This window comes from Anguilla anguilla, chromosome 19 (assembly GCF_013347855.1).
Source record: "Anguilla anguilla isolate fAngAng1 chromosome 19, fAngAng1.pri, whole genome shotgun sequence".
Classification (NCBI taxonomy): Eukaryota; Metazoa; Chordata; class Actinopteri; order Anguilliformes; family Anguillidae; genus Anguilla; species Anguilla anguilla.
In genome coordinates, this window is record NC_049219.1 from 11,505,407 (window position 1) to 11,528,142 (window position 22,736).

General features: G+C 47.3%; 2 protein-coding genes across 2 annotated transcripts in view; one reads left to right on the forward strand and one right to left on the reverse strand.

Annotated features, from left to right (window-relative positions):
- Positions 1-358: 358 nt before the first annotated feature.
- Positions 359-22,736, reverse strand: part of LOC118219054 (metabotropic glutamate receptor 3-like) — a 37,619-nt gene continuing 15,241 nt past the window's right edge. Inside the window, exons 3-8 of the mRNA XM_035401876.1 lie at positions 21,598-21,711; positions 21,033-21,453; positions 17,715-18,597; positions 4,084-5,156; positions 2,781-2,955; positions 359-2,256 (exon numbers count right to left, since the gene is read on the reverse strand). Of these exons, the coding sequence (XP_035257767.1) occupies positions 2,180-2,256; positions 2,781-2,955; positions 4,084-5,156; positions 17,715-18,597; positions 21,033-21,453; positions 21,598-21,677 (2,709 nt within the window). The 5' untranslated portion in view covers positions 21,678-21,711 and the 3' untranslated portion in view covers positions 359-2,179. The remainder of the gene's footprint in view (positions 2,257-2,780; positions 2,956-4,083; positions 5,157-17,714; positions 18,598-21,032; positions 21,454-21,597; positions 21,712-22,736) is intronic.
- The window catches only part of sema3d (sema domain, immunoglobulin domain (Ig), short basic domain, secreted, (semaphorin) 3D), a 132,074-nt gene continuing 119,254 nt past the window's right edge, over positions 9,917-22,736 (forward strand). The window contains exon 1 of the mRNA XM_035401877.1: positions 9,917-9,998. Within this exon, the coding sequence (XP_035257768.1) occupies positions 9,923-9,998 (76 nt within the window). The 5' untranslated portion in view covers positions 9,917-9,922. The remainder of the gene's footprint in view (positions 9,999-22,736) is intronic.

Genomic DNA, 22,736 nt, shown 5'->3' on the forward strand with positions numbered 1-22,736 from the left:
TGTCACGTCCAATGACTGACAAACATAAAAGAAACGTGGGTAAGAAACGTGGCTCAGAATGATTTGGCTTACACTATGCCTTTGGGCACAGCCCGACCAGTATTTTCCTGGTTTAAGTGAAAAGCGATGCATTTCTAACTGTGTCAAGATGGCGGAAGGGGCCCCTCTGTTAAACGTGTGCCGTTTCCGTGGTGATTTCACGCGAAAAACAGCCACGCCTGACCTGAGGCCTGCGGACACCGTCAAATCCGATCAGAAAACCGCGGGTAAAATATTGATCTGGGACGCTGTGATGGTGGCACATTTAGTCACGCTGATTTTGCTTAATTAATACATTAATAATTAATACTTAATAACACATTACAAATACAGGCATTTCTCGTCATTTACAGACTAATGAAAACATTTGGAAATGTTCATAAAGCATATCAGGACAAGGATGTCAGGCTTGAGTTTACCCCCCTAGTAATGCTACGCAGCGAGGGACAATTTTTCAGTACTGACATGAGTGTTTTAAGGTTTTTTTCAATTTAGTCGTCATTAGGTCACACAAAACCCAGCTAACACAAAACGGTCTCACAATGTTGCAGTCATGTAGTGGCAATGTTATAACATTGACGAAACGTTCCGGTAACATTGGGAGAGCGCGGTGCGTTGGCTGGGTTCCTTGCCGTGAAAAATATGCAGGAAAATGTTAAGGGAAGGTGTTCCAGTTGAGTTTTAAAAGACCCTTTCTTTGCCCCTGCTTGACAACGCTTGATTCATTGGAAGACAATTCACAGACAGCTCAAGGGCGATGTTTCCCGATACGCAAGTACCAACGTTCACTTTTTTTTGTATTTTTTTGTATCGTGTAGTACTTTAAAGCTGAGTTGTACAAAGTAATGTCAAGACTATTTATAACTGTTATTTGTTGTCATGATAATTTAATAAATGTGAATGGCTTTGGGAACTCTTCTTTTGCGTGTTTTCTTCTTGCCTCAGGTTTTGTTTTGTCTCAACGGCCTTGTTTGAGAACTGACACTTCTAAAGACTAGTTTCAACAGGTTTTCATTTATAAATACCTGACATTAATAACACAGACATTCGCGTTTTTTCCTCACAACTCTTTCGCCCGTTGTTTGAGCAGCAGTCGGCATAATTTGAATCTAACCGATGCACCTGCTTCTCTAAAAAATAAGCGATAGCGTAAAAATCGAGCGCAAATGCAAACCAGCCCATACAAAGGAGAAGTACAGTCTCTTCATTCTATATGCGTACAGACTGACGATGTAACACAGCTTCAGTATAAAACTACGAGACACAAGTTAAGGCACAAAAAGCCATTTTTTTTTAGTTTTTTTTTTTAAATATTCAAATTTTTACTAAAGGTCACATTTAAATTTGGCAGGCCAACCTCTGTTTTCATTTTTTTTTGGCAGGGGTGTCAAACTCCAGTCCTGGAGAGCCGCAGTGTCTGCTGGTGTCTCCACACACAAGTCATTAATTTAATTGGCTAAAGAGTCCACACTCACCCTATTCTCAAAGCCTTAATTGGCTACTGATTGAAAGTAAACACGAATACCTGCAGACACCGTGGCCCTTCGAGACTGGATTTTAACAGCCCTAGCCTAAGACATGACCCAGGTTACCATGTGACTGCTTGCTGTTGTTCTGTGGTCTTGTGGTAATATTGTAATTATCCACGATCATGACTGGTTAATGGGGCATTTCAGTCAGGTTTCTCTTATGCCTTGTCAATTTTTTTAATATCATCAACTTGTGCTGTTTAACCCTCAGTTAAAAGTAATGTACATATTATATACAACATATAAATGCATATACTTAATTGTAACAATGAAGCCTACAAAAAAAAAGACCAAAATCTTTTGTTCAGTATTTCCAGTGCAGCAGAGAGTTGGTTGCCTGCTACATCCATTCAAAAAAATGAATTTTTACAATGGAGTTCATGGTTATTTACAACGCATAATAAAACTATCAAAAAAAGTCCTGAAAAACACCCCTAGAAATGTTTCTTTTTTTCTCTCTCTCTCTCTACAACAATGTCAGTTACTATGTACAGCCTTTAAAAATAATTTAATACACACTTTCTACATAAATGGTACTAGTTCACAGGAGGTGCACAATATGTGCAAATTCGCTAACAGTCTAAGGGCTGGGGTCAGGGGTCAAGCGGAGGTCACAGGGAGGACGTGGTGGAGTCGACGATCTCCCTCCCATTGCAGATGGCGGGAACGTACTGGGCAGCCGCGGAAGCTGGGGAAAGGAACGGGGGGGGGGGGAGGGGTGAGAACACAGCTCGGAGGATGTCCACGCCTGCCCCCAAATCTGAGCGCTTTGACATTTTTCAATGGGCGAATGGCTACCAAAATTCTATAATCAATCATAAAATGGTGGATGCACCGATTGCTTTTGCGCGTGGCATGGAGGTGTATACGCAGTAAACATGTTAAGCTTTAAATCAGCTCTTATAGAGTGCACTCGGTCCCTACTGGACTCGTACGTACTGCTAGAGTTTAAAGAGTGGACATTTCACTGGGTACCATACAAAACCCGTAGGAGCTGGAAACTAGCAATAGCTATAATCTGTGTGCGGTACATCAGTTACATCAACTTGTTGGTAACGAGTTGAAGTGGTACTATGTTAACTTGCATTGTCCCTACCAAATAAATTATATAAACGAATGAGTATTACATATGAACTAAACGCTAAATAGGTATTTATAATGCGTGCGTGGTGTGTGACGGACAGCTCGTCCCTGGGGGGGGGCGGGGCTTACCAGTAGAGTAGGTGGTGGCGGGGCCGCTGACGCTGAACCGGGCGGGGTTGTGCCGGTGGCTGGTGACGTTCTTCTGCGGCTGGAACATGATGATGTGCACCTTGGGGGCGAACATGCACCCCAGGACCACGAAGCCGCTCAGGCTGACCGAAATGCACATGGTGGTGGTCTGCACCTGTGGGGGGGGTGAGACACGCTCCCGGTCAGGTGACGGGGAAGGAAAGCACTTACGTATACATTACAAAAATACCTCCCCTGTAAACTAAAATCAAAATGGCGGAGGCGTTAAGTTTCTTTGCAAGTGGCGGAGAACAACAGTATAAACAGGCATTTCGGGCAATTAGCTAACATGGCGACTGCCTGAGCCTCCCCCCACGCCTTTTTAACTGAAACCCACGTCTGTTAGGCCAGTCTTCACCTGTGAAGGTCACAAGCCGCGACTATAAAGCAAAATGTGATTATCAGTGCGAATTACTGTTGCGCTGGCTCTTTGGCTCCTGGGCAGAGCGCTCTTGTGCTGTTCCTTGTTCTTGAATAATCGCCGTTCTCGTACTGCGAGGTCAAGCCGGCATTAAACACACTCCACCGGCGAGCGGCATAATGAGGCAGCCTTTGTGTCTCTTTTTTTTTTTTTTTTTTTTTTACCGCGCGTGAATACGTTTGACTTTTAAAGGATTTCAATGGAGGGCTTCTACTTGCATCAGCAACTCTCTCAAGTATTCCCTGGAGTTGACCAGCTCCTGTAATTTAAATGGTCTTTTCACGTTGCTACGTTGACTGTGGCCTTCAAAAATACACATTTATTCGCGCCGGTTTCACAATTCGAGTTTCACATCAGCGATATCCAGAACGCTGTCCACGAGCAGGCCGTCAAACAACAGTATTTTGGGGAGAAAGAATCCAGGATTACCGCATACATGTAGATGGGCTGAAATATTAAATGCTAATGCATATCTTGTCGGATACCGCCAAAGTATTATAATGTAGAAAATGCTATTTTAAAAGATTTTCTATTTTTGGGGGGCTTGGTTGTTTTCTCAATAAGGAACAGAAGGTATATCTCCCTGCAGTTTCATCACAATGAAAAAAACAAGCTATTTTGTGGCTATTCATTATACACTTATGTTCTGTTTTATACTAAGTTAGTGTCAGGTTTATTTCACAGTGGTTGACAGTAAAGTGTCCAGTGTTAAAGCAACTCCTACAGTGAACATTGGGTCCCTGCTGGACTCATACGTACTCTGTTGGGAGTTGAATTAACACCGCACATGTTACCGTGTCAGGAAAAGCAATCCTGTGTTACCCGGTAGTCGCTGGAGGTGACGTAGAAGATGGGCAGAAAGGCCAGCCAGATGATGCAGGTGGTGTACATGGTGAAGCCGATGAACTTGGCCTCGTTGAAGTTCTCGGGGCACTTGCGCGTCTTGAAGGCGTAGACGGTGCAGAGCGCCACCAGCACCACGTCGTAGGAGAGCGAGAGCAGCATGCTGGAGTCGCGCACGCTGCACTTGAGCACCACCGTCTGCCGGCGCTCGGGCAGCGTGAAGCGGCGCGTGCCGGGCACCTCCAGCAGCAGCCAGACGGACACCAGCGCCAGCTGCACGGAGATCAGGCTCAGGCAGATGAAGACCTGCGAGCTGGGGCTGATGAAGCGCGGCCGCTGGGCGCCCTCCCTGGCGCCGCCGCCGAAGATGCGGGCGATGCGGTTGGTCTTGGTGAGCAGCGCCGCGTAGCACACGGCGAAGGACGTGCCCAGCCCCAGCCGCCGCATGGCGCAGGTGGCGGGCGACGGCTTGGCGATGAAGAAGAAGGTCATGCCGTGGCACATGAAGACGCCCAGCAGCAGGATGTAGCAGAGCTCGCGGCCCGACGCCTTGACCAGCGGCGTGTCGTTGTGGCGGGCGAACACGGCGGCCACCAGGGCGGTGCTGAGGAAGCCGGCGCAGGCCACGGCGACGGGCCCCGCCGCCCAGGCGTCCGCCCACTTGATGTAGTCCTCGGGCAGGTCGTAGCAGCCCGTCAGGTCCGGGCGGGGCCACTGGCCCGCCCCGCAGGGGGCGCAGGTGAACTCGTCGGCCAGGTACTCGTGGTCCTCGCAGGGCGTGCAGATCCAGCAGCAGTACTCGCCCGCCTGCATCTTCTTCATCTCGTTGCGCGCGCACGGGTCGCTGCACTGCGAGGTGGGCGGGGCCGACGCCTCCCGCGGCCAGCGAATCAGCTCGCCGCTCAGGCTCAGCGACTCCGCCCACTCCCCCACCTGCACGTAGGAGTACTTCCCCGCCCCCTGCTGGTAGTTGAAGATGTTGTAGCGCCCCAACCCGTCGCCGTAGGCGTCGAATTTCACCACGCTGTCCACCCCGGGAGGAGAGAAAGGAGCTGAAGGGAAAGAGAGAAACACACCCGAGGTAAAGGAAATATTGAATGCATACAAATAAGTCTAAATTTACCTTGGGATGGGCTTTCTATATACATACCAACCCTGGGTAGATTTAAATTCATTTATATATGTAAGTGTAGGTCTCTTGGGGTGTGCATAGCATATTCAACTCGTACTTTCAAGGAAAATTCAATTCCTTAAAGAGTATCTCTCATGAATTTTATCAGAGACTCTGCCACTTGATGAAAGACTGGCTATAGATTTGTTCCCGTTTGTGAAATACAGTGTGATACAGCTTATATGAGATTTTGCACGTCCTTTTTCATGTTTTTCATGCACGATTGTTACGGCCCGGCTCGAAAAGCCACAACAAGAAGTCCAATGTACCAAAAACACAATCCAAAACTTGATTTAAAAACACAAACCCAGACATTTATTAGAACAACTAACAAACTAAACAAAGGAAAACCCACAAAGTTCAAACAAAATGATTTTCACAAAAACTACAAACCACACATAAAAGAAACCTGAAAGAAGACCCCAAAGAAAGCATCTCTACACAAACACAAAAGCCCCAAAAGAAAATATCCCCTGCCTCATACTACTGGGCTTGTATTGGGCCATAGACAGGTGGAGGCAATCAGGCAATTAAGCAGTTAGGTAATTACCTCCACCTGCACTACCCAGACCAGCAGAGGCAGGGGATGTAACAGTGATACAGATTTAATAACCCTGCTCCTCTCTCAAACATTTCAAATCTCTCGAGAAAGATTTATATAGTAATTATACTTGGTTTTCATTCTTTGTAAATATTGCGCCAAAATGCACCAGCAAATTTTCTGAAAGGCAGACGGTGCTGAAGCTATTGACGGCCTCTCCCCTCTGATTAAAGATGACAGCGCGTTATAATGGAGTCAGGACAATGCGCTCCTGTGGGTCTGCAGCTAATGGAACCAGGAGAGGCAGTCAGCACCAGGGGAGGCTTGGAAATTAAACTCTGCGAGCCAGTCCGGTGAGAACCTACGTATATATTTCAGAGATTTATCTGGGTTTTTTTTTATTTTTTTAAAGCGTGGGTGATCACTGCATGTAAGGGATCGATTCTATAAATTCACTGTCACGTGTACGAATGCTTTGCTCGTTTTTTTTTTTTAAGCCCCAAACGTCAACACATTTCCTTTTCACAGAAGCCAAAGGAACTCTAGGAACTCCTACACTGTGGTGGTTTGGTGATCCGTTATGATTTGAACCTGGCCGAGCAGTTGACAGAAACGACTCTGGGGAGCCATGTCAGAGTTTCTGTGCCTATGAGCTCCATAAATCACTGTGCCACTCCTGCTGCCAGTATTATTGTCACTGAGAGACTGAGAGAATGTTTTTCACATCTATTATTTAAATTGAATATCTATATTATCTCTAAATATATACATGGGGTGTTTTTTTTTTTTGCTTCCCCCAAGTCCTATAAAGACAATTTAGCACCGTCTCATCAATGTTACCTTTCTTTGTTGAAATTGGAGAAATGTTGTAATAGTAAGAACCGATGGAGCACTGAAAGATATGGCATTGCATTATCTCCAAAAGCAAAGCAGGGAAAAAAATACCAAAACTGAAATGAATATTCAATTATTACTCATGAAAATGAATCTAAATTTTTCTGCTGAAAAGCAAATTACTTTCAAAAGTGGTTACTAGTTTTCCTGACAAAATGTAAATCCAGCGAAAGCCTGCAATAGAAAAGTTGAATAATTTGTCTCGCAGGAGGTCGATAACTACTACACTGAACACAAATGAAACAGAACCTGTTCAATTTTGCTGCAGTGTAATTTTAGAAGTTGTCAATTTTTCATTTGGCAGTCACAAAAATCAAACAAGAAGTCCCCCTACACCCACCCCCACCCCCACCGCCCCTCCAATTCATGCCAAACCGCTCCAGATTGTAGCAAAGGATAAAACAGGATTCAAGTCCCTTGGCTCACACAAGCACATGGCAACACAATGATCTTCTTTATCCGAGCCTTGCCACATCCAAAGCAGCTAATTCAATGTTTAGAAATGTCAGCGTCATACAGTCACAATAATATAGTGCCCAGTTTGATGACCACTGCAGTACATTTGTAAATCATACAGTATGCCATGCCACTGTATAGTTGAAGGTTCTTGGTATTCTAAAATTGGTATTGAAAGCAGGTACTGTGCTTGGATGTGTAAGCATACTACAGCTGTTCCAGTTTTAAATGACTCATCAGTGGCACAATATATTTCATATTTCAAAAAATCTGTTTCTGAAATAAATTTTTTACAGCTTTGTTACAGCCATCGTATGGCGCACAACTTCTCGCTAGCTCCGATCTGGGAAATCATCACACAGCATTTACATTTTCAGAGGAGAGCACCAAATTTAGTTTTGACGAAAAGAAAGCTTCTCTTGTGACCTCTTTGCCTCCATCGATTTTTGTTCCCGTTATGTTCTGGACGGAGGCCATGATTGTCACACTTGGACCAGCTTGCCAGCTTGGTGCCAGACTCCATCTTAGGCACAGATGATGGAAAAATGACTCGAGGGAAGCCTCTGGCTCCTCTACAGAACAGGCCGAAGTGATGTCATCTGAGGTTCCTGACTTCTCCCTCTTGCCTCCTGTTCTTTATCATTTCTCTGTCTGTCACATGCAGATGATGCTCACAGTAATAGCCTCTTTTTTTTTAAAAAAAAAAAGATCACTCCCTTATGTGTGTCTGTCTGTGAAAAGGAAAGCTAAAGAACTGACAGATGAATTTGAATAAAATGTGTTGACAATGAAGAAATTGTTCACGTTTAGAAGGGCAACGCTTTAACAAGTAAAAAGACACGCAATCCAATAAATACCGAAGCATGCACACAAACACATTAACAAAATGTAAAAAAAAGCAGGTGTCCATGTTCTCACGATCATATCTGTGCTATTGTGACTCGTAGATACTGATCTATTGGAAAGTCAATAATACTGGAGAGCTGACTTCCCTTAAATCGCTTACTGAAGGATGAGTTCTGACACCAATTCACCTGTTGTTAATTACGGAGTATTTACCGCTGGATGGCAGCATCGTAACGCCAAAAATGTCGGAACTTCAAAAAAGCCATTTCCTGAGCCAATGAGAATTTAAATCCACACACACACACACACACACACACACGCATACCAAATTACATCTATGCTCTCGAAGACCTACATCATCCGGCAATTAAGACAGTAAAAACCAACAAGTTGTAGCACTACTTAAGATGAATTGAACTGTAATTATTTCATGTTCGCACAGGCACAACATTAATTAGTGAAAATAATATCGTCGGCTAGAGGAAACAAGTTGGCATTGCTTGGGCATTTTGTGAGGAGAATGAAAATATATCGACCCAGTAAATTTATTTTTAAAAAGTTTTTGAAAACCAGACAGGTACGATATTTCCATAGCCAACGTGTTAGACGTTTGAGCACATTAGTACATAAGAGACTGTAATATAGACCTAGAACTACACGTTGCATTGTGTGACAGCTCAATCCGCAAAATCAAACTCTTGTTCCCAAATCTATAAAACAAAAGATTTTCCACCCTACCTTTTTTGGTGTAGAGACCCATGCGTTCATACAAGTACATTATAACACATTTCATTATAGGCAAAGTGTGCGAGTTCCTGGCTCGAGACTCAGTTGTGACGCTCTCACAGTTATGTTTAGCGCGAGCTACAGGCGCTCGAGCGCAAGAGATGCGCCTAAAAATCTCATTGAAGTCTTCCTGAACCTCGCTTGAAAAATGAAAGCTGTGATTCCTGACTCATTCCTGACCCAGGGTGAGACCACTAGAGCTTTAATTCAAGATACTGAGTCTAATGTTCGACAAAGCAGTGGGGTGACTCCCAAACCGGAATCTAAAATATTCTATATAACTAGGTACTACTAGGCTATTACATAATACTATAGTATCGATGAATTGTTCAAGAACGGGCCATCACTTGGCCATTATTTTACAACTCCCAATATAAATGTAGACACTTCATGAAGTAGCTCCCATGTAATGGACCGTATTCTTCTAAAGCGTAGGCTTACCTGCGGAGGTTCGTAAAAACTAGCGACTGTTAAAACCAGTGGAAATCCAATTACCTATATACACAACCGCTACGTGGATTTAAAAAAAAAAATTTGATACATGCGCGACATATGAGAGAAGTGTACATCTACCTTCAGGCAATACCGTTAACTGAAACTGAAGAACAGGAACTGATCAATTGTGCTTAAAGCCAGGCTCTGTTGTACGGCTATAGCCTTTTAAAGCTGTGGGCTAAAAAGGTGTAACGTTGATTGGGATAGCACAAAACACCGACATATATAATTTCATGAGGCTTCTATCCTATAGATCTGTGTATGTGTGTATGCGCAGACAATAGGCCATAATGGCAAATGAATTTGGCTTGTTACCTCAAGGCTGCAGTTTAAATTACCTTCATCGCTCAAGCTGTTCTGCCCCAGTAAGCATCCAGCTGCACTAATGGATAATATAAAAACACATATGCTACTGTATGTAAGTGGTCTTGGACTGGTGCCTGCTAAACATTATTTTAAAATGTAGCATATGTCCTCATACTATACAAGTGCTTCCGGACCAAAATTATACCTCATACATGCACAGAAAATATATATTTGTATGCATTCAAATGTGTATACTTGTAATCATGCATCATGCATGTGTACATACATATTTTACAGTAACGTAATGTCCTCTTCAGGAAGTGATGTCTGGCCATTACCGATGGAGAGAAACCCTTACGGAGGCTCGTGTTACACCTGTAAAGACTCACCGGAGAGGAGGTAAGAACTGGGCGCGGGGGGGGGGGGGAGGGGTGCTGCAGAGGAGGACCAAGCGAAGACCGGGTGGTTCTGCGGTAGCTCCCAGTACAGTAAATAAAATATTACTACAGTGATGTTGTGGAAGGCTGCCCACAATAACGTTTAAAATATTCACCTTCCTACCCCCTCCAGTCTAGTAATTATCAGTTGGAACTGGAGGCTCAGATTACCCCCCCCAAAATCGCAAAGATGATGCCAGATTTAAAAGGTAAAGAAGATTGTGCTTCGGTAAATGAATTCAGGAAATCCAATGGTCGCTGTTCTCAACAGAGGACAAAGGTAGAAAACCGTACAAATACCCTTGCAAGTAACTTATTTACACCACAATTGCACTTTTTATTTATTGGGTGCTCAAATGGTACAGTGAAATGCAGTGCGTTGCCAGATTACTTTGCTGATTACTATGCGCATACCGTATGCTGCATTCTGTCACTTTTATGGCCCTTTGTCCTCATGTAAAATATGACTCATTATGTATACTTATATGCATTTCATTCCTCACAGTTATTTCATATATTTGCACAGTAAAATGTAACAGTGTTGGTTACAGTACTGTACTGTATTGTACTGCACTACTGTAACAGTCTTGATTCACCTCTAACAGATTCCACTCTGGCCGTAGTGGTAACAGCCGATTTAACATTTTGCTGTGTGCACACTTGCTCATAATCCCAAATCACAGTGAACGATTTCAGGTTTGAACCCTCAGGAATGTCTTGGCTGAGCGATCAGCTGGAGAGTGTTGCACGTTTTTTTTTTGCTTTTTTTTTTTTCCCCACACCAGTTGACCTACGGGGAGACCGAGCAGCCAGGTTAGGCCCCGACTGGGATTAGTGCAACCCAATTAAATTGCATTCTGTTACTACAGAGACCTAATAGTGGAAATGGAGCTCATTTTCACAGGCAACACACAGGCCTTGGGGGACGTGGGTGGAAATTAACACATTGTATTTACAATGAAACAGTCCTGCCAGCCTGGCCTCGGCGGGGAGAGCTGAGCGTGTTAGAGCTGGCCCTGGCAGGCCGTGTGGATGGCGGAGAAATCGGCTCGTGAAGCCGCACCTGTCGACGGAGTTCAAGGGCAAGGCATGCGCCCCCCCCCCCCCCCCCCCCCCCCCCAAACCGTTCCACATGTTGCCCATGGGACATCTCCCGAGCAGCCAGAATGAGCGTTTACAAGTTTATAAGAAAGTCCCATAACACAATGGGAGTGACATGAAAATTCTGCAGTGAAATTGATAACAACACAGATTTTTACCCCCATGAAAGAATGCCATTCATCGTAGCTTACATTTCATAAAATGTGTATCGGTTATTAGCCATTTAACTGTACAGTAAATAGCAAACTGTAAAATAGATGTATAGCATCTGGCCATGGGAGCTAACACTGCTTAATACCCAGCTCAGTACATCAGCTCAATGGAACATCGCATTACTGAGAAACACCCAGAGCTGCTTTAAGAGGGAAAAATGCCTTTGTGTTTGTGAGCAGTTTGTCTGTAAATCCTTCTGTTTTACATGTGAATGTCCCAGCGTCCACAAAAGCCAGGTTTTAACCGGCTTTCTGAGTAGCATTTTAAAATGGCAGACAATACAAACGCAATCCCCAACAGGAGATTATTCGCTGATGATGTGCAGTTCAGTTCATCTCCTTTTTCCTCTCTTGCTTCTTTCTGATGGAGAGTGGCTGGTACAGAGCCTGGTGTAAGTACATTTAAAAAAAAAAAAATAACCGCTTGTAGGGAGGAAAGAAGTAAAAAAGAAAAAGAGAAACTCTGTCTTTGTCGACACTTCAAAGCCCCCCACTTTGCCCTCCACGCTTCATAGGGAACGCTCTGTGTGAAGTACTCTGCTTAAAGGGATAGTTCATTCCTGGGGTTTTATTTATTTATTTTTTAACATTACTTTCAGTTTTAGTGCACGTTTTTGATTGGCCCAGGCAGTTTTATTGCACAGCAAAGGATATTTTGGATCCTTTCTGACAACCAGCCAGCCTTTACAATGGCTGCTTTGGGGGCATTTGGGGGGGGGGGGGGTTGCGGTCTAAACAAAGAAAATTCACTTCAAGTGACGCCAAAGTTGAAAAACATGTAGAATAAACTGACTTTAAATAAGGGGGCTTGCAGGTTCTAATCTCATCCAGAGGCCTGCTATTGTGCTGTTTCTTTATCGCTCGACTGAACAGGACTGGCAGGTGAAATTCCCGCGCCCCAGACAAAATTCTATTATATTATTCCCGGTCCCAGGATGATAATATTTGCCCCCAAGTTCACAGACCATTGGGCCCCGTTCCTCCAGGGCCCGGGACAGTGTACCTGGTTGAGAACATTCAAACTCCACACAGAAAGGCACAGGGACTGGTTCCAAACCCAGGACCTTCTCTCGCTACCCACTGCACCACCGTTCAGCCCAAGGCTATGGGTTGTCATTTTCAGACATTAAAAAATCCCAAGCTGTATAAAGCTGCATTTTTCTAAAATAAGAGGCAGCGTAAATGAACAGAACTGCTCTCCTTAATGCCTTTACTCTTTGTTTCCATGCATTACTCAATGGCTTGCATAATAATAGTGCTGATTTGTAGATTTAAACACCCCCCCCCCCCCCCCCCCCCCCCCCCCCGCCTCCCCCACAACAGGTCAGAATACATATTTCTTATTCAGGGCTAATACCGAGTGTGCAATTAGAAGAAACGCCTGTTTCTGCTGAAGATGTTAAGATTCTAATGTTATTCATGGAATATTTGATCAAATGGCTGGCTAAAACTCCTGGCTGTTTGTTCGCGTCAAATTCCCAAGCGTGGGCCTTTTGTACTTTGGCTCATCCAGCGTCGTGTAAAGCCTCGCAGGCAGGTACTAATTGTAGCTGACAAACTGTAAATGCAAAAAAAGAGCTTCTGCGCTTCTGCCCAAAGGTCGTGTCCAGGGAGCAGAGGTCAAGGGTGAACTGTTAAACGCGTGTCACACAGGAGGTCAGCGCGTTTACGCGTATCAGACGGGTTGAGCTCACGCATCGGTCGAACCATAATGTTGCCTAGAGAAACGCGAAAATCGCAGATGAAGAGCAAATTGAATAATCTATTGAATAGTACCGCGTAATCAGCCCCGTGACTAATTGGAATTTGGTATCGTAAATCATTGTATCACACCCACGTAGGTTTGTAAGGTCAGGAAATGGGGGCTTTCATTATTACTGGGAATGAATCACCCCCCATGGAAAAAATGCTGATCCCTAAGACTGGGATTCAGGGCAGATTCATGGTTATTGGGATGCTTCAGTTGCTCTGTGTGTACTTACTCATCGGGGAAATCATGCCTGATTTTATTTAGGTAGAAATATATATATATATATACTGGCGTTTGTTAAGAAAAGGCAGTTCAGTAGAAAGAAATCAGGGCAAATTATCCTAAAGGAATCAGTGGGCAGATGTAACTGGATGCCCATCGCGGCTAAACGCTCCGTTCATCTTTTCCACCTGTTCGGGTGGTCCTCCCAAACTCCACGTATCGGGCCGGGGAAAGAAAATGCAAGCAGTCGGGCAAAATGGCTGAAATTCCTGCCAGGCAAACAAAAGCTTCTGGGGTAGCGTATTTAGTTGTTGTTTTTTTTTTGAAATTTTTTATTATTGCTGGCACTCTACACCCACTCTGGGTCTCATCAAGCACAATCTGTCTCAGTAATTTCACAGCCAGAAATCCACACCCCGGGGGACGGCACTGTTATGCTGCGGATCTCAGGATCTCTTGCTCCTCTCGCGAATTTTTACACACGTGGCACGGTGCTCGAGAAAACTTCATTCTTTATTTTATTTTTCTCCTTCTTTCTTTCCTTGCGATGATCATGACTTTCCCCCCTCTCGGAAGCGTCTCCATCGACACGAATCACCGCAGTCACAGTTCCTTATGCAATCAGCACAGCCGGGTGCTGCCGTAAATGGTCTATGCAGCGGTTTAGGGTCAGAACCACCCCTGGGCCACACAAGTAAAGGTTTAAATTTAAATCAGTGATTGCTACTGCCCCCCCCCCCCCCCACCCACCCCGGTCCACAAGCGGTTCCAACACAGTTTAGAGCCTCCAAAACACTACGGCCGCCTCTGGCACAATTCTGGGTTGAAGTGTGTGCGTCGGGCACAATAGTGTGCCAGCCCAACTATGGCACAAGCGCTAAAGGATACAACCCCCAAACCAGGATAAAGGGTCATTCACCTCTCTCTCTCTCTCTCTCTCTTTCTCTCTCTCTCTCTCTCAATGGCTCGAAGCCTCAAGTCTGACACCAATCCGCTGTGCTTCCGTAACGCCAGGCCGCACGGACCGCGTAGAGCTACATCACGCACGGTAGAACAGGGGAAAAAAAAAAAACGGCTTCCTTGAGCCTTCCAGCTTTACCATGAAGCTCACGGCTCAGTACCGCCCTCCGGGTGCATCGGCCTTCAGGAGTAACACACTGGCGCAGAGAGACATTACGCTCACAGACAATAAGCGTGTGTGTGTGTGTGTGTGTGGGTGGGGTGTGTGGGGGCGGGGAATAGATCAGATTTGTATTTGAGCCGGGTGCGCCGTTCCGTTTGCGGCGGGTCGGGGTGCGGTGGAGGGTGAGGGCGAGACGTGTCTGTAAGTGTGCGGGCGGGGGTGGGGGGGGATTTGGGAAGGGGGCTGCGTGGAGATTTCTCAATCTCAAACCGACTCTTCCCTGAACAGATCGCTCAGTGTGTGCGGAAGGAGGGTTCGGCCTGGCGGGCTGCGGGTTCAGGTCCCCGGCCCGAAAGCTTCTGCAGGGCAACTAATGAAATATACATGCGCAGCCTAGTCCTGCCCATTCCTGCGTGTCCACATCCTGTTTCCACTCCCCTGATGGATGCGGCTGTGGAGCGCAGTAGCACTTTCCACAGTCACTGAGAGGGGAGGTATCCAGCCTGGGGGAGAAAAACACGCATTGCGCTGCCCGGGGCTTGACCTTACCCTGCGTATGTCGTTTATTAGGGCGGTCACTTCCTTTAGGTGACAGAGCTGACGGAGCGACGGCACTGCTCTGCTTCTGAATCCTGCGGTTAGCAGGCAAGGGGCATTGTGGGTAAATAAACTGCGGGCGTGGGGGCGGTTCGTTAGACGCGCCGGGCTGCACTGAGCGTGCTCAGAATGCGGCGCCGAGGCAGAAACACATCGGTGCGCGTTCTGCCAGTGACCCCTGAACACGCTCGAACCCCGTTCCATCTCTTACCCCCCACCCTCCTCCTCCTCCAGTAGCATCAGTTAGATTACATACCATGACTGTCAGGCCTATGGAGCCAGACTATGAGTGTGGCAGTGTGTCATTATGATTTGATGATGTGAAGGTGAGGCGGGTTTGCTCTGCTGATCATACCGCTTGAGTGAGGCTGCTGAGTTTTACAGTATGTCCCTCACTGTACTGTAATGCTAGGTCTTGAATACTGTATAGTATACTGTGTACACTAGCATACTGTGTACTGAATACTAGTATACTGTGTATACTAGCATACTGTGTTTGATGATCCCCTTTAACCTGGCATTAATGTGCATCTTATATCCAGACTGAATCTAGATTTAGCTGGAATACGATCTGGTCACAATCTTGACCTCACTTCCTGCTCAAACAACTGCACACGCAACATCCTCCTATACCTACTGAAAGAGTCCATTGAAAGATATTGTGACTGGCTGTGTTATTTTTGCAAAAAAAATCTGTTTATTTTGATCCGTTTTCCTGACACCCTAAAAAAGGATGTGTTGCTATCAGGCACACTTTTTCTGTTGCTACCTTTGCGTTACTTTCAGCACATTTTGTGTCACAGTTACTACTTTTGTACAATTCATTCTACAGAGGGAGACTTTATAACACTAAACTGTGTTGAAAGTAACACAAAATGTGTTGCCCTTCACTTGACATGGAGGCGTGTTAAAAAGTGACGTAATGTGTTTTTAACACATCTGTTTTTAGAGCGTACGACAGCCAGTTGCCTGTTTGACCAACAGTGCTCAGAGGCACAGACCTTTAAGGGAAATTTACAAGCTGAACTTTGGATTGAGGTCGCTGCAGAAGACAACATGAAAGAAAAAAGTCTAATATTTACAGGGCAAATACTAGCCTAATTTTACATGTGACACCTACAAGCTGAGCAATGGCTTACTTGCCTTTGCAAGCAGACTAACTTAAAAATAACCTTTCTGTGGACACATTCAAAAATTTCAATAAAACTTCCAGGATCTGAATCTGAAATATTCCATATTGTAGGACCCTGTGGTGGAATTCAGTCATTTAATGGGACCGAACACCAGATGAAATAATCTGATGAATATACCAACACATTCAGCTAACAGGAAAAAAAAAAAAATATCCCACAATATTTTTGATCAGCTGACAGCCCTACCTTAAATATGTACCTATGTGTTCTAAACACCAATTTAAGTTAACCGACTCCCCCCCCCGTCCCCGTCCCCATCCCCCCCCAATAGGAGCAGGGGAAAAAAACCTAATTACAACACCTACAGATGCGCAAGCCATCAGTTCCCTCTAGAAAGCTGAGTTTGACTCTGCCTGCTTCATCACCATCATGGTAATCATCATTACCAGCGCAGTTATCTGCAGCCATTACCAAGGGCGTAATTGCTAATTGTGCTCCAATCAGCGATGATGCGGCTCTGTTTTCATTTCCAGAGTCTCTCAACGGCTTTAAGCTGAAGTTAACTCAGATTTATGGCGTTACCTGCAACTGGAGATGAAGACAAAAATGGCGGGGTGAGCCCGGGCACACAGTTCAGTGTTAAATGAACTCTCACAGAGTACATATGGTATTGAGGGGGAGTCTCTGTTGGAGTTGATTTGACGCTGGGTGTTTTGGTGTGCGCTAGGAGGGCGGTCTCAATTACAGGGTGGGAACGGGACCTCTGAGGGTCTGCCTGTCCCAGTTCCCCCCGCCGTGTTCGCGGGATTGAAAACGGATATGGCTCCCGTGGGCTGGGCTGGTGCCGGGCGCCGCCTCTCACGCTACCCTACCAGACAGCAGCCCCGCAGCCTTCCATCTGACGATCTTTCAAATATGAAGTCGGTGCTCAGAGAGAGAGTGGCACTGCCGGCTGCGCCGTCCCACTCCGACGCTCTCCGCGGCGCTTCCCCTGGCCTTCACCGGGTTTGGGGGCGGGGCTGAGGGGGGGCGGGGCTGCGTTTCCGCCAGCTAAAAGGGCCGTTTGTGTGCCCGGCGCTCTTTGTGCCTCTTTACCGCTATCAGTTACGGATTAAGTGCCAAATAAGCATATTTCAGCAGGGGAACATAAAACCCTCGGCTAGCGCTGTTTACTTGCACCTTTCGCAGTCTACAGCCCACAGAGAGAAGCACTGCAAAATAATCAGCCTCGTAATGGTGTGAAACACGACTGCGCTCCGCTCTGACCTCAGAGCTCGCTCTACTACTGAAATGGATTCGAAACTAACAGTTATGCAGCAATGTGGGATGTTTCCACAGATCAACTGCAACGCCCTTTAAGGTGTGAGGTCACAAATATGTGATTAGAATGTTGTTAACGGAACACTGAACATTCTAATGCTGAAGTCACAAGCACTACTGGTAATTGAAAGCAATGGAGTTCTAGCACATTGACATATAATTTTGAAAAAGCATTCCAAACTTCTACTCTTCAGTGGGTTAACGCTCCAGGATGGCTTACCCTTGAAGTTGAGGTTGAGCAGGTAGTCCCTGTACAGTTTCCTCCCGTCCAGGGATTTCATGGCGTCGCAGAGCCGCGTGGTGTTGGCGCACAGCGTCCGCTGCATCTCGTGCAGGGCGTGGGCCATGGCGTACACCGCGTTCACCACGAACATGATCTTGGACTCCGGCTCGAAGTTGGAGTCGTCGATGGCCAGGTCCGCCCCACACGGCTCCCTCTCCCTGTCCCTCTCCCTGTCCCTCGCCCCGTCCCCGCCCGGCGCCAGGGAGCACTGAAACTTCTGCTCCCAGAAGTCCCTGAACCAGGGGTTGCGCCTGTTCCTGAGGGGGCGGAGGCTCTGGAAGTAGCGGTTGAACTCCGCCACGGGGTGGGCGGCCAGCTCCAGGGTGATGGCCCCGTCCGCCGCCCTCTCGTTGCCCTTGACGATGCTCTCCTGGGCGCCCCAGCCGTCGCTGGCGATCCAGGTGAGGGAGGCGTTGAGGCGGGAGGCGGCGGCCAGCAGCTCGCGGGCGTCGTCGCTGCGCATGAACAGCACCGCCACCCGGGCGTTGGGCTTCTGCAGGAGCTGCCGCACCACGGCGTCGTACGACTTCTTGGCGTTGGAGCGGCCCACCTTCTCGGCCGTGGCGATGCAGATGTTGCGCAGCCGGGCCTCCTGCTCGAAGGCCTCGATGCCCGTCTCGCCGTAGTCGCCCTCCGACGCCACCGTGGACACGTACGTCCAGTTGAAGAAGCGCAGGATCTCGGCCATGGCCTTGGCCTGGTAGAAGTCGGGCGGCACCGTCCGGGCGAAGTAGTCGTAGCGGGACTTGTCGCTCAGCTTGGCGCTGGTGGAGGCGTAGCTGATCTGGGGGATCTGGAAGAGCCGCAGGAGGTTGGCCACCTGGAAACCCGAGCAGAAGATCAAGTAAAATGGCCGCCTTGTGAAATGGAGGCGAAACAAGGAGCTTTCAATACGTCCAACATCTCTCCTCTGCCATTGATTCAGCCCAGTTACACTATTAACCAAATGAACACATTTCTATTTTGACACACATTTTCTATAATCAAGCTGATCCACGCCATCGTACCGGCACCACTGAATTTCTTTGATACATTGTCTTATGCGTCGGCTTCAACCCGGCCGAAGTACTGAAGGAGGATTTCCGTTGGCAGTCATAACAGTTTACTTTCGAACCGCCTGGCACGCTGCAGCATTCCGTCGGGGTTCCTTTGGCAACCGAGAAGCAGTGTGATAAGTGAGGTGAGATTAACCGCGTGGCTCCTCCGCATTAGCGCCGCGTGACGCTGATTGACTTAATTACTCTGACTGCGCTGACGGGGTGTCTGCCGGCACAATCATCCAGACTGTCGCTCACGGGCAGCTGCTCTGAGCGCCGCTCATAGGCCATCGCTTCGCTCTGTTCTCTTCTCTCATTCCCCCCACGGGAGCGTTCGGTGCATAGGCATACATAGCCAAACTGTATACAGGTTTTGTATGTGTAAGCAGAGTGCAGACCTGGGTCAAATACGTATTTGTATTTGTATTTGTTTTGGATTCAAAATACTTTTTCTGTGCTCTGTTGATCTTGCCTGCTGTAACTGAGCCTGTCAATATGACCAGAAGGCAGGGTTTGCACTTTTTGAGAGTATTTCTATAGCTATGCGCATTAACTGATTTTTAACATTCATAAACCTGGGTGGTATGTGGAACAGACTGAATAGAATATAATTAATTCCTGGTGACCTCTAATTCTATTCCAACTACTACTACTACTTAGCATTATTAAGTCTTTCGAGATCATGAGATAGTAGCTGCTTTATGAATGTAGTCCTTTATCATTATCCCTGTTTGTTTCCACATATGTCTTTCAAGCAAACTGGACTGCAAGCCATCGTGACAGTGACAGTTAGCATTTTTAGTTATTTTGTTCCTCGTGCCCTAACACACACATTTACATAGTTTCATCTGCCTCCTGAATTAGTCTAGGGGCTTCAAAAGAAAAAAAGAAAGAAAAAAAAAAACAGTCGCACGTGATAAAAAAGAAAAACATTTGCTCAAGCAAAAGAGGTGGAAAAAAAAGTCAAACAGGAACAGAAGTCTAAATAAAAGGAGGCGCGCGGCGGGTAACAATGGCGCGGTGAGCCGAGAGGGTGCGGTGAGGTCAGAGCACACTTGGCTCCCCTCCAGGAGCGACGAGCGGTATCCAGAATAGCGCAGAAACGACGGATTCCGTTGCAGATAAGGGGAAGTCTTTTGTGTCGCGCGGCGAGAGGGAGGGACAGAGAGACAGAGAGGGGAGGCTTTTATGTAAAACTTATGCAAATTCCATCAGTTCTGGTGCGAGAGCTTACTGGGAAGCGACCGCACGACAATGCGCTAATGATAGGGGTAATGTCCCAGCTAACACAGAAAACGTCCTGACAGTGTCGCTGTCATGTCCTAACACTGGCTGAACATTCCACTGACGTTTTGTGTGTTAGCTGGGGGTGGCAGCAGCTCCACAGTAGTGGAAGGAGGCTGAGAGTCGCTCGGGCCGAGACTGAGACAGACGGACAGACAGACGAGCGAGCGAACTCTCACGGCAAACGGGAGTGGTGAATTATAAAGCAGTTACTTTGCGGTTTAAAGGCACAAAAGGCTTAAGTGCTGCCGGAGTCCCCTCTGCGGAGCTCCGGAGCTCTTCGGGGAACGCGGTTCGCGTCGAGAAGCCAAGCGAGCGAGCGAGACGGAGCGAAGCGGGATTCGGAGTTGCTCGCGGCACGGTCTTAAAAGTGATGATGTGGATGTCGTTTCAATTGCTTTTCCTCCAAAATGTGCACAGTTGCCCAGCCCAGAACAGAAAACCCACTTGCTCCCGCTCCTGTGATTTGTGCTTAGATCTGCAGAGTGAGTGAAAACTAACACAAAAAATGAAACTGCATACGTGCGTTAGAGGAGGAACTGTTTAGATTTGAAAAAACTGTGCACCATGGCTACAAATGTTGCATTAGACAGCGTTAGTGATAAGTGATAAACTATATAATTAAGATAATGAGAGTAGGTACAGTAATGCACAATAACACAGGCTTCCTGACAGGGATGGACAAAAATGGTTTGGTTGCAAAGTGCAAAATTCCTCCCCGGAAAATGTTTCTATCAACTGCAAAATGGTGGAGGCGTACATCTGTTTTGCAGGTGGCACAGAGGTAAGATCCATGCAGAAAAAGAGACAAGTAGCATGCATTACAAATGAAATGCAATCCATGCAAGCGAAGGCTTGGGAACACACGCTTTTATAGCCATGCTTCCTGGTTGCGTTGCCCTGGCGAAGCGGGCGTGGGTATGGAGACCGGTACCTGTATGGAGACGCTGCTGTAGGAGCCGCCGATCACGCCGGCGATGGCCAGCGGGCTGCCGTCCTGCAGGGCGTACGAGCCGTCGGGGCAGATGTACTCGGTGTCGTCCACCTTGGTGAGCGAGGCGCGCACGAACTCCAGGGACTGCTCCAGCGCGTAGGTGTCCCGGGAGCAGGTGTCCAGGATGTGGGCTCCCAGGGACACGCCGGGGAGCAGGGCGGGGTCGGCGTTGATGCGGTCGACGGCGAACAGCATGGCCTCCAGGCGCTGGATCCCGCGGTCCTCGTTCACGCGCCCGCACTCGTCCATGCCCTGGCCCTTCTCGTGCACGGGGAAGAGCCCGCCCAGCACCAGGTCCCCGTCGATCTTGATGTCCTTGCGGGCGAAGCCGGGGTCGCCCGGCGACAGCAGGACCACCCCCCTGGAGAGCGCCATCAGGAGCAAGGCCCGAAGCCCGGCCGGCATTTTTAAAAAATCCCTCCTCTCTCTCTCTCTCTCGCTCGCTCGCTCTTCCTCACTCTCCCTCTCTCTCTGTCCCTCGTCCCACCGGCGGGAGGGGCGTTACCTTAGAGACGAGCTGCCGGAGGCGTCAGAATTAGCGGGGCGGCCCCCGTTTGCCGTCCATGGAAGTGTCGGGCCGAACATGGAGGAGGGCGCGGCGTGCGCTTCAGCTGGCTTCCTGCGAAGCGAGAGCAACAGGGCCTTAACACTCACAGCTTTCACTGACTTACATCAGTGCTGCCCAATCACGTGCCATGGAGGCCCGGGACTATGCATGTTCCAACCAATCACTACACCTGCTGATTTTGCTCAGTAACTCACCTTCAACCGGAGAGGAGGGAGTTAATTAGTGAAATCAGCAGGTGAAGTGATTGGTTGGAATGAAAACCTGCATACTCTCAGCCCTCCATGGTGTAAGATTGTGGAACGCTGATTTGCATCATCATCAGGGACAGTGTACAATCCGAAACAGTCACGGCATAAATTGTCACATGGGTAATATAATCATGTGTGACATTTGCTACTCAGCTCTGAAACCTTTTGATTGGCGAGAAAAGTCTGTCAAAAAGGTTACAGAGCGGAACAATGAGTGTAGCGTGTTGTAATGAGCGCAGCGTGTTGTAATGAGCGCAGCGTGTTGTAATGAGCGTAGCGTGTTGTAATGAGCGCAGCGTGTTGTAATGAGCGCAGCGTGTTGTAATGAGCGTAGCGTGTTGTAATGAGCGTAGCGTGTTGTAATGAGCGCAGCGTGTTGTAATGAGCGTAGCGTGTTGTAATGAGCGCAGCGTGTTGTAATGAGCGTAGCGTGCTGTAATGAGCGCAGCGTGTTGTAATGAGCGCAGCGTGTTGTAATGAGCGTAGCGTGTTGTAATGAGCGCAGCGTGTTGTAATGAGCGTAGCGTGTTGTAATGAGCGTAGCGTGTTGTAATGAGCATAGTGTGTTGTAATGAGCGTAGCGTGGTGTAATGAGCATAGCGTGTTGTAATGAGCGCGGCGTGTTGTAATGAGCGTAGCGTGTTGTAATGAAGTCAGCAAGTCGGCTGCGGGGTGTCGATGTTCTGCGGCCAGCTCTGCAGAACAACGCTCTTCGAGCTTTTCCCAAAGTAAATACTTCAGTGATTTCTCACACTCTGAAGAGGAGGCCCACAGTAGCCCATTAGCTGTGTATGAATCGATGCTTTCAGGGTCAGGGGCTGATGTACG